Raw genomic sequence first — 12,100 nt, forward strand, 5'->3', positions numbered from 1 at the left:
GTATGTGATCACCATATACGTCAGTGCATTTACTGCAACATTCTCCCACGCTGGCCACAAGGTTGGTGGTAGGGCTTATCATTCCTCCACCAGCGAGTGAGGTTGATAACTGCTGGATGGTCGTTGGTGCATGTGGAGGTGCTGTGATAGGTCTCCCCCCCCTTTCCCACAAACACATCCACCAACACACCCCAAACCTGCTCCTTAGGATTTAAGTCGGGACCATATCCTCTCGTTCTAAGAGTCCTCCACCTACAGTGTTCGATGCTGTCATGCAATAACACCTGAACGTCCAACAGATCGCGTTCTGGGTGGATAGCATGTTCCCTGTCTTTCGCGTATAAGTACGTCCAGAATTGCCGAACATCGTCTTTTGATGGTCTCTGTTGTTACGGTGTCGGGAGCTATAGTGCTAGAATCGCGTACTGACCTCCAACAACTCGGGTTTACGCCAAACAGAATTAACCTAGTCGAAGGGTTGCGCAAACCGAGTTCAAACTGCTCTAAACCGTGTTGGGATGAAACAACTGAGATAACTGGGGTTTACGCTAAACCGAGTTAAACTAGTTGAGTTTGCGTAAACCGAGCTCAAACTGTGCCAGTTTTTTGAACGGTACACTCACCGGCCAACTTTATTGTGACACTGTGCTCCTTTCCATTGTGTGTCTTTTCCGAGTGCATTGAACCCTGCCCTCATTTTTATGGATGACAGTGCGCAACCGCATCGAAAACCGCAGGTAGAGGAGTTCTTGGAACGACAGGATATTCGACGAATGGATTGGCGTGCAACATAAATCTCATCGAGCGCATGTGGGATACGTTGGTGGACGTATTGCAGAACGTCTACACGCACCAACGGCCGTTCAGCTGGTGAAGGAGTGAAACGCCTTACATGAAGAAATCTTTACCATCTCTGTGACCAGCATGGGTGCACGCTGCTGCCAAAGCACTGCTGTCTATGGTGATCAGTCGTTTTGTTAAGAACCGTATCCAGCCCTTCGTAGTGTCTACGGTATCCGCTGTAGCAGTTCTTTCTGTCTATGGTCCGAGTTTCATCGAGTTGCTTTGATTGGTTAAAGTTACTTTCGTCCTTAAGCTTTGCATACCAGTGTATTATCATCTCCTTGTTAAACTGATACAATGTTTTTATGTTCTTTATTTGTGTAGTTAATTCGGTCATGATTATTTTGGCTTTGCATCGCTTACTTTCATTATTTAGTTCTTTTTATTTCCACGCCACTAAATGTTATCCTTACTTCAGATTCTATAACTGTGAACTCGGCTGTTGAATTGTAAAGAGTCGTTATATGATTTCTTGTACGACACCGATTCATGTATCCACAATCCTGAACGAATTCTTTAAAAAAGTTCTGCATGATTACCTATTGCTTGGTTCTGTATTTTAAATTATCATTTTCAACCCTACATTTCCGTACAGAATGACATCATACGATAACAGGCTATCTATATTTGCTTTCTAAGCACATTGTACCACTGCAATGTCAACAGTAGGTTCTAAGCATTCTCTAGGTATAACAGCATTTACTAAAAAAATTTCAGCAGCCCAACATGTTTCCTAAGTCTTAAATGATCATATAACCATACTCTCCGAAACTTTGAGTTATAAGTCTGTTCACTGCTGAAGCTTCCTAATGATATAATTATTTTGCGACTTATTTTGCCCTTGACGGTACTTTAGGTTAGCGTTACGTTAAATGTTTTATCCATTTGGCACTTGTTCCGGGCAGTGAGTTACTGAAGTAAATGTGAGGTGTGAGATACAGAGCACTGAGACTCCTAGTTCACAGGTTCCGCCACTACAGGCCCGTTACTGCTCTACGAGACAAAAATAGACACCTTACTACAGAAATTTCAATGAATGAATATTGATTTACCGAACGAAATATGTGAGCTTAATCCTGTCTGAAATCCAGCACCTCATTTTATGTGGAAATAACTGAAGAAATATGTTCATCCCGAGATCTTCAGTGAATCCTGCAATGGAAATTTTCGTTGCACCACATGCCTGTCAATGTTTCCTACATTTCCGCTTCGTCAGATTATCTCTCCCTCTAAATACCCAAAAGCTATATACTCCGCCTCACTTTTATCGTATCGTCTTGCCCCTCTCTACATGAATTCGTTAATGGTTCATCAAATTCACGTCTACCTTGTCCTCTTTGAATATCTACATACGTAAGTCAGAAACATTCCAACAACAAATTGTTTTCTTCCTAATTTCCACGTAGCCCATCATCGCAACTCCTTTGATTCAGGCTCACTCATAACACCTTCACAGAGAAACCAAGTGCCATTGTCCTAACGTATCGTTTCCTGTTGTTGCTCCTTCTCATTCAACGTAGTGCTTCTCTGAGGAACTTTACCACAGAATTATGATCACTCTTAAAAACTAACAACGCTGTGTGCTTTTAGTGTCAGGGATGAAATCATCATGTTGATTATTTTAAGTCTACAAAAGGTTGTTTTACAGCAATGGATATCAATGACTGGAACTTACAATGATAAATGCGTAAACCTTTTGAAAACTATTATATGAATGAAAAATGGATATAAGAAACAATAAGGGAATAGAGGATTTATCGCCAGAGGAAGTTCAGTTGTATCACACGTGGGTTTTAAGAAGGAAATTTCTGAGAAGGTACGTCTGGAGACAGCATTGTACGGAACTGAATCGTGGAGTGTGAGAAAACTGGAAGAGAATCGAAGCATTCGAAATGTGATGCTACAACAGGATGCTGAAGATTAAGAGTAATGATGAGATATATGGAAAAGACTAACGTACAGAACGGACAGGTCGGTAGGTTCTGTTAAGGCAACAGCCAACAAATTTCCTGCTACAAAACGGAGCCGAAAAGGACGAAAAATATGAAGGAGATATTGGAATACATGTAACTGAGACGTAATTATTACTCTGAGGTGAAGAGATTAGCGTAGGAGAGGAAATCGACGGTGACAAATTCGAACCTTTAGGAGTGAAGTTGATAAAAAGTTTATATTTTTATTGGCTGCACAGTGAAATACTAGACCTCTGACACGTTATCATCGCCAGTGGATTAGGCTGAGCGAAATAGTGAAGAAACGATGACAGAAAAAAATTGAAAATCGAACCTAACAACACTTTTACATGAGACACCTTCTACCTGCGTGAGAACATAATGGTTCAAATGGCTCTGAGCACTATAGCACTTAACTTCTGAGGTCATCAGTCCCATAGAACTTAGAACTACTTAAACCTAACTAACCTAAGGACATCAAACACATCCATGCCCGAGGCAGGATTCGAACCTGCGACCGTAGCGGTTGCGCGGTTCCAGACTGTAGCGCCTAGAACCGCTCGGCCACCCCGGCCGGCTCGTGAGAACATACAGTATCTCTCGTTGCATATGTAAGTAATTTATTTCCTGTGAACAATAAACTGCATTCGACGTATCCAGAAAGTTTTTTTGCTGCTGTCTGTACGGGCAATTTTCTCTCGTGTAACTTTTGGAAAAATATGTTAAATTAAGTAATTTTCTCAATAATTTGCCTTTGCGAGATCATCTTTCCATCGTCTATTTACCGTCTAAGATGAAAAAATATTCTTTTATAAGTTCCTGTAAAAAATGAAATCCTAGACAAAACAATTATGGCCGATATCTCCGTCTTTGCGTGAAATATTAAAAAAATTCAACATAGTTTTGCCTTTACGTTCTCTAAAGCCAGTCGCCCAAATTTAAGCAAAACATTTCGGTATTTATTTCTTTTCATCCTCTTGTTGTAAATCGAAATCCGAATACAGTTTTCTCATCTACACCGTAAACAAAAAAATCACAAAAATAAGTTCAAATAATCATGACAATCGACGCTCTGCGGCGAAGGGTTGCGCGACTCGGAAACAAACGAAAGCTCTTTTGGCATTTCCGGAGGAGGCCACTCATCCTAGGCTACCAATGCATTCATTCACCGAGACAGCGCATTTGTTCTCCTATGCGTTGTTGTAGAAGAAAATGAACCATTCACATTCCACAGATGCCGAAGTTACTAAAGTCGCTACATTTGCTCAGATAAGGACAAGGGAGGTAGTTGGTTTCCTAAAGCTATTAGGATAGTGTATAAGTCTTCTTGTTGCTAAGGCTTTATTTATCGATCGCCATTTTTTATTTGTAGAGCACTATTGTTGTCTGAATTTACATATTGTCTTTTAGTGTTGTGGAGATAGTGAGTGGAGCCGTGGACACTAGAAAATGGAGTACCAAGTGTAGAATTCGGAACATTTCCGACATACTCTTCTGAGTCCAATAAAGGGGTGACAGCAGCGGAGGCAACCTTGAATATTTGCGCCGTGTATGGGAATAATGCCACAGGGCAGAGCGTGGCAAGAAAATGATTTTCTCGTTTTAAGGACGATCGTTTTGACATTAGTGACTCTCTGCGTTGATGAAGACCGTTTGAACGCATTAATCCTCAATGATCCATGTCAGTGTACTCCAGAACTGGAAAATGTAATAAACTGCAACCATTTCAAAATCGTGCGACATTTGCATGCAACGGGGAATCTTAAAAAATCGGCTACATGGGTACTACATTCCCTATGACAAAATCACAATAATCAGCCGGTGGCCATATGCGCATCTCTGCTTACTCATCATCAACTAAGTTGTGAAAAACACTGATCATTCCTATCCTGTATCGTTACTGGTGACGGGAAATGGTGTCTTTACGCTATCGTATGGAAAGGAATGGTTGAACCCAAACAAAGCAGCAACTCTCCTGTAAAAAGTCCTCCGCACATCCACAAAAGATTATATTTTGCATCTGCTGGAACAGCGACGGTGTGACGTACTACGAATTACTTTCCCGAGGTGTAACCATCAGTGCAGTCATTTATTGCCAGCAACTGAGACGTCTTGCAAACCCAATCGCCGGCCGCTGTGGCCGAACGGTTCTAGGCGCTTCAGTCTGGAACCGCGCGACCGCTACGGTCGCAGGCTCGAATCCTGCCTCGGGCATGGGTTTGTGTGATGTCCTTAGGTTAGTTAGGTTTAAGGAGTTCTAAGTTCTAGGCGACTGATGACCTCAGATGTTAAATCCCAAAGTGCTCAGATCCATTTGAACTATTTGAGCAGACGCAATCCAAGAACAACAACCAGGAACACTGACTGAAGTTTCATATGCTACTGCACGATAATGCCCGCCCATATTCTGCTAGACTGACAAAATATACTATACAGGAATTGGTTTGGGAAGTCTTTCCGCACTCACCTTATTCACCTGATCGCTACCTTTCCGTTCTCTATCGAACAGCCTTAAAGAAACCTCATTTCCGGATAAAAATGCTCTCCGAACTTCGGGCGAAGAGCTCTGCGACTCAAACCTATGTTATTTCCACAGTCGCGGTATCGGAAAGTTGGTGGAGTTTTGTTAATAATGAAGTAGAATTTTTTATTGATGCCTAAAGCCTTTATGTAATCTGTTGTGTTTATTAAACTTACGGAAAACTGCTGCGAACTTATACAGAATCTAATATTTATAAGGTACACGATAAACATAAATCTGGGTGGTGGACAGAAATTTGATCATCCTTTCTCCAATATGAGTCTCCATTACGTCAGTAATTGCGATACCTTGCTAGAAGTATTACATGTACAGTCGCACAGCGTCGTTGCCGCAAAACTCTACCACAAACGTGTGAGAAAAGTGTTGCTGGAAGGACTAGTAGGGCAGCAAGTGGGTGACGGGCGTCTGGGGAGCGCGCCGCGATTGGCTGTCGGCGGCGGGAGCGGCGCCGTAAAACAAGTGCCGCGCGCTCCCGCAGGCACAGTGTCTGCGCCGCCACCATGACGTCGCTCAACACACAGGTACGTGCCGCTCCGCCGAGCGCGTGTGTCTAAACACGAAACATCGGGCGCAGAGTTACTGTCAGCCCTGACACTTTGCAGGTAGCGGACCCCTCTGCCGTTCTCTACTGTGTAACGTGTTCAGTTCTACAGTGGAGTTTAAATCAGTTGGATACGCAGATGTCAAAAGTGTTGCAGATGAAGAGCGTGTAACAGATGAAGTGTTCGTTTCGTATGTGTTCCAGTGAGATGAAAATGATTCAACACCACCTAATTTTTATTCCAATGACGATAGATCCTCGGATGAAATGTCAGTGCCTACATTGCAGATTACAACCTCAAAGAGTCATGGTTCCATTCCCAACCCTTTCGTGACTTCGTGTGTATGACAAACTCGTGCAGCTATGTACGTTACACCTTGGATCTAGTTGGAGAAACGAGTTCATAGAATACAATTATGTCAACTATATAAACATTGTGACTTCCACGTAAGTTTTTGGGAAGATGACTCCATTATTAGTGGCAAGACAAGTATCATCATTACCAAAGTTTTACTTACTATAACAAAATTCTCTGCATTTAGATGCTTAGATCTTGCAGCGTTATTAAAGCTCATCTTTATGAAACTCTTCACAAATTGTCTGAACGGTGAAAGGAAGTTTCAAATACTCGCAGTTTTCAGGTATTCTGTTTCAATAGCATACCCTTCGCTTATTAAACACAGCAGTTCACTTGAAATGTGTAACTATGTTTTCGAATGAAGCGGGAACTTTTTAATAGGGAAGCCAAATACAGTTTATAAAACGAAGAGTTAGAAGCAGGCATCCAGACATGAAGGTCACTTTGTAATCTTGTGTCTCTCCGAGAGAAATGACTCGTCATACACTTTCATTTCTTAGGACTCCGAAGAGAAGCACGTGAGTTAGGAATCCTATCGACATGTGTACGCTACAAATAGAAAATTTGAATTTGTATTACTGTCGTTTCTAGGATCATGTCTTGCATACGAGTTTGTTTACATTTTACACGTCAATTACCACCTAGTTTCTGATTCAAAGCCAAGAAACTGATTACGAGACCACTCATTTAGTGATTGACTTCAGTGGTCAGAGTAAACTGACTGCTTCCAACAGAACCATGTCCAATAAGAATCATGTGTTGTGTAAGCCATCATTTCACTCATTGTCCGATATCACTGTATCTAGACATTAATGTTATTTTTATAACACTTCTCCACGACTTAACAAAAGAATAATATTTTAAATGATCAATAAGTTCATCTCCTATAATTCTGCCGGAATTTTATAGTAGCAGCAGGTTGAAACTCCTCATTTGATGTTAACTGCAAGAGAAGTAATCATTGTTTTCCTAAGAATAATTTAAGTATCACGCACCATAACAGTACAGTTGTACAGTAATTTTGAAACATGTTGCAAAACTGGTTGTTATGCTATCGAATTTAGGCTCCATGAAAGGAAACAGGAACACCTAATTAATTTTACCCATGAGAAAGGAAACACTGAATATTATGTTACGCTCCTCACTGGTAGTGTCATTGGTCATGGCGCATCACGACTGACATTTTTCTAAGAATCTGATTTTTTTTTTGGGTGCTCTTTTGCCAGGGAAGGCTCAGCCTTGCTTCACATTATTCTTAGCCAACCAGTGAAAATTACATTCGAAATAGGTGGAAATGTTGACAACATGAATTTTCTGTCTTCATTAACAATAAAATAGTAGGACTAGAGAAGATAAGGGGGGGAGGAGGGGGCGGGGGGAACCCACAGTGGTATGCTTATGGGAAAAGACAGTTGCACATGCGTTGTAATTCTTGACAAATCTTGTCCATTCGAAAAAGTAATATACAGTAGCTGTGTTGCGACGGCTCGCTTGGGATGCGGTGATTTCATTTGCGGTCACGCTGCGGTCAGCAAGTTTCGTTATCGGTTTCCGATTAAGCGTTAACTGCGCTGGGAATCCTAGAGGAAAGATTGCAGTAATCAATAGTCACCGCACTGTTATTGCCAAGCAGTAAATGGACAAAATTCTGGTCACAATAGATCGTATTGTGGAAAATGTAAGTTCACCGGAGAAAAGGAGTTTCTTGCTCTGTAAATAACTAAGCACAGGTGGCTCCACGCCGCTCTAAGACCCGGGAACGAGATGACCGTTGTTAACTGCTTGCGATAATGTCTCCGGAGAAAGCCACGTCGTCAGTTCTGGAGCGCTAGAGCTGCCATTCCGATTTCCCACAACATCTAAAATACTTATTGAAATATACCGGGCTATTATACCATAGCGAATGTTTTTTCTAGACTCGTAACGATTCGTAACCGTATATGGAGGACATCTTCAAAGTGGTTGTAGTTTCTGTAATAGAGCGGTACACACAGAGGAGCGCTGCTAACTCATTTAAAACTACCTAACCGCGTGCTCCCGCACAGTGGCGTGACGTTACATGGGTTCAACACTCGTGCATAGTAGCCCGCTGTCGATTGATGTCTGCTAAAGCCATCGCTCCATACTGCAGGACTGGCACGCTTCTTTTTCAGGACCAGAACTCAGAGGGTGTTCAGTTTCACACCCTTTTCGCTCTAAACAAAATTATTGTTGTGTTTAAAAAATAATGTAGCCTCCATATGCAGGATGTCCCAAGAGGAAGACAATCTTCCCCAAGAGGAAGACAGTAATGCTCATTTGTAGGAAAAAGCTTCATATGGACGTTTGCACCACTCCTGCAGGTTTCCGAGATAAAATACATTTTATGTGCATAGTTTTTTGTGCATCATTCAATAAATTATAAGGCTTACGCTAGTAAAACAGTTTTAATCATTACAACATGCGTTTTACGAAGGATCAATTGAAAAGTACGTCGATCAAACCAACTATTCGCCCATGGAGCATTTTTGAACTCCACGAACGAATAAAACTTTCCTTACTCGCCTTCGTGTTGGCACACATGCTTATCTCTTGCGGCATGTAGGCCCACCGGAATGCAGTATTCATTTTAACGTTCTGTTATTTTGTATACTGACAGCCGATTAGCCTTTGGTCTATCGAGGGACTTACCCTCAATTTTGAGATAAGACGAAATAACAGCACAAAAATTGTTAACATTTTGTGGACTCACGCCCAATTTAATTGGATGAAGCTTTTCATGTGTTTTTTTAGTGACTGGCTCGTTATTTTGTTCCGTGATCAACAAGCATTCTAACTGACTTCCACAGTTTGAACGTAAGACTACAGTTGTTGTACAGTTAAACATAAATGTTCGAATATCCTACCGTCAGCGTCAATGTATTTGTGCACTTTTGGGAAAACATTTGTGTTGCCTGCCTGAGTGCCTCTGCACGTCACCTGACGAGGGTAACAGCGTCGCACTACCACACTCATAACACACCGTGGACAACTGCACGTTCAAAGCGATAGTTTAATGGCAGAAAGACATTCCGAGCAAAGAGGCTGAAAGCAGCTAGACAGGATGGACTTGAATAAAAAGTCGAAGAGGTTGGTTGGGTAAGACACATACAGTCGTGCGTGCTACTAGCCCGAAAGCAAATGTTCATTAAGTGCTTCTCTCTCGGAAAAGATTTTGAATACTGCAAATGCCCATGCGGAGTTTTTGCTTCAAATGAGCGTTCCTGTCATGACCCTGAATATCGGCCATTCCTCCTGGGACACGCTGTATGTACAGCCAATAGTTGTACACACTCGTGGCAATAGAGGTTATAAAACTCGACAATAATTTTATTCTGAAAGACAGGGTTGTGAAACTGTTACTGGAAATATATAGGTACCATTCTTTCACTGTGAGGCCACAGCAATAGTAGACAACAACCGACAAATGCCAATTGCGCTCGAGTTTTGAAAACATCTGACGTCACGGCTCTGCGCGAGAGCACTCGGAAATGAATTTTTTCCTCAGTCAGTAACGAGCCACGGAGTGAATCGGCCCGTTACAGAAGCTAGAACCTCCTTCAAGATCTTCTCTGTAGATGGGAATGTAACGTTTGGTTTCACCAAGATATTCGTTCCACCACCTTAAGACTAATTATTTCAATAGATGTAAAGTTTGCGTTTGTGAAAGTTCGCATTTTACAAAATGTAAAAATCGAATGATCATCATTGAAACATGACTGTTGTCTGTCTCATTGTACTGCGACGAAGATTCAATTAATACAGGGTATATCAAATATAATGTTCCCATTTAAAAACGATCATAGCTATTATGTTATTTGAGATATTTGCGTGAACAACGTACAGTTGGAAAGGGCAAATTCTCAAGTTTTACATAGTTCCCGCTAGGTATCAGTAGTGTGCGTCCACTTCAGTTGTAGTAAAAATGGTGTCGGGACAACAGAAAGCGTTTTATGTTCTATGTTTAGCGCAGTGCCGGACAGTAATAAACGTTCAGCGTGACTTTCATACTAGGTTGGTGTGGATCCTCCTACAGCGAAGAGCATTAGACGATGGAATGAACAATTTCGAAAAACAGGATGTTTGTGTAAAGGCAAATCGCCGGGCCATACCCGAGTGTGTGACACACACGTCGAACGCATCCCCCATAGTTTCACAAGGAGTCCGCAGAAATCCATTCGCCGTGCTGCTCGACAGCTCAACAAGCAACCGATGTTCGTCTGGCGTGTGTTGCGTCCACATTTACACCTGAAACCATACAAAATTCAGCTACTGCAAGCTGTTCGTAAAGATGGCTAACAACCACGTGTGGAATTCTGTAACTCCGTTCTTGGCAAGATGGAGGATGACAGTTTTCTTCCACGATTAGTGTTTAGTGACGAAGCAACATTCCACTTAAATGGAATATAATGTGAGAATATGGGATACAGAACAACTACATGAAGTTGTACAACATGAGAGGGACTCTACAAAACTTCATGTGTTTTGTGCAGTTTCACGGGAAAGGTGGATGGCCCATTTTTCTATTACTGGCCTCCAAGATCACCGAACATGACTGTATTTTATTTCTTTTGGGGGTTTATCAGAGACTGTTTATGTGCCTGCGTCACCAACAACGATGAATGAACTGAGACATCGCATAACAGCAGCTGTGTAAGCTGCAGTATGGGAACAATTTGAATACCGCATTGGAATATGCCGTGCATCTCAAGAAGGGCATATTGAACACCTATGAAAAGGTATGAAGAAAACCTTTTTGAGTCTTCCGCTCACCAAAAACAAAATACATTGTATATGTTTATTAGGTTCAGAAGTATCAGTAGACGTGTCAAATCGGATGATTCTTGTTGATACATTCTGTATTTCTGTATGGAGGTTTGGTAAGGGGGGTAGGGGGGATGAAGTAGACGAGATGTGTTACATAGTAGGGAAGCTGAACAAGTGCTCACAGCTTGTAATTTGTGTGTGTGTGTGTGTGTGTGTGTGTGTGTGTGTGTGTGTGTGTGTGTGTGAGAGAGAGAGAGAGAGAGAGAGAGAGAAAGAGAGAGAGGGAGGGAGGTATGTATGTTTCCGCTAGGAGTTTGTTTTATGTCAATCTATTAAGAGAGTTGTGGAAGACGTAGAAAAACAATCGTTTATTATACCTTTCTTGCTCTTTTTATGATGATTTTCCGGGAAACATCACAGAAATACTTCATTCACATAAAAATTCTTTGGTTTATTCTACTGTAAAGAAGCTTATTCATTTACTTGTCAGTCATGATGAAACTGCATAAGGTGAGCATTTCTGTTTTAAGTTCAGCTCGTATCTCTCTTTCCACGGTACCATATAAAATGTGTGTATTGTTACGTGTTAATACGGATGAGAAAATTGGATTTTTTATGTAGCCATAAAAATATGATAGGGCTGTTACGCCGGGCTTCTGAACTACTCTGAATACACTCGCAAACTCGTTAACAAAGACGTCTCTCGCATACAGGCGAATCACAAACGCGTTGGTTGTAATAAAGGCTTCGCGCAAATTGGATATAATAAAAAGTCTGTAGGAATAACGAGCAATGGAGCAGTCGCCTGATACTGTGTTCTGTGTGCGCGTAAATGTAGTAAGCTGCCGGTCTGAAAATCTTGCGTGCGGTGTCCTAACAAGACTACGGAATACGTAGGGCTCATACAGGGTATTACAAGAATAAACGGACACACGTTAAGAATAAGTACTACGGTCCATTCCGAAAGGTCAAAATTACATAACGTATTTTCTTGTTAGTCAAGAATGGCAGTGGTGAAGATTAAAGTACGTTAACAAGTACTTATTTATTGTATTTTATTATTAACTTCCCGTCCCAAA

At 41.5% G+C, this 12,100-nt stretch overlaps 1 protein-coding gene across 1 annotated transcript in view; it reads left to right on the forward strand.

Moving 5' to 3' along the window:
• The first annotated feature begins 5,831 nt into the window (after positions 1-5,831).
• Positions 5,832-12,100, forward strand: part of LOC126184033 (glucose dehydrogenase [FAD, quinone]-like) — a 203,814-nt gene continuing 197,545 nt past the window's right edge. Inside the window, exon 1 of the mRNA XM_049926394.1 lies at positions 5,832-5,858. Coding sequence (XP_049782351.1) covers positions 5,838-5,858 — 21 coding nt within the window. The 5' untranslated portion in view covers positions 5,832-5,837. The remainder of the gene's footprint in view (positions 5,859-12,100) is intronic.

This window comes from Schistocerca cancellata, chromosome 1, assembly GCF_023864275.1.
Source record: "Schistocerca cancellata isolate TAMUIC-IGC-003103 chromosome 1, iqSchCanc2.1, whole genome shotgun sequence".
In the NCBI taxonomy this organism is placed as follows: Eukaryota; Metazoa; Arthropoda; class Insecta; order Orthoptera; family Acrididae; genus Schistocerca; species Schistocerca cancellata.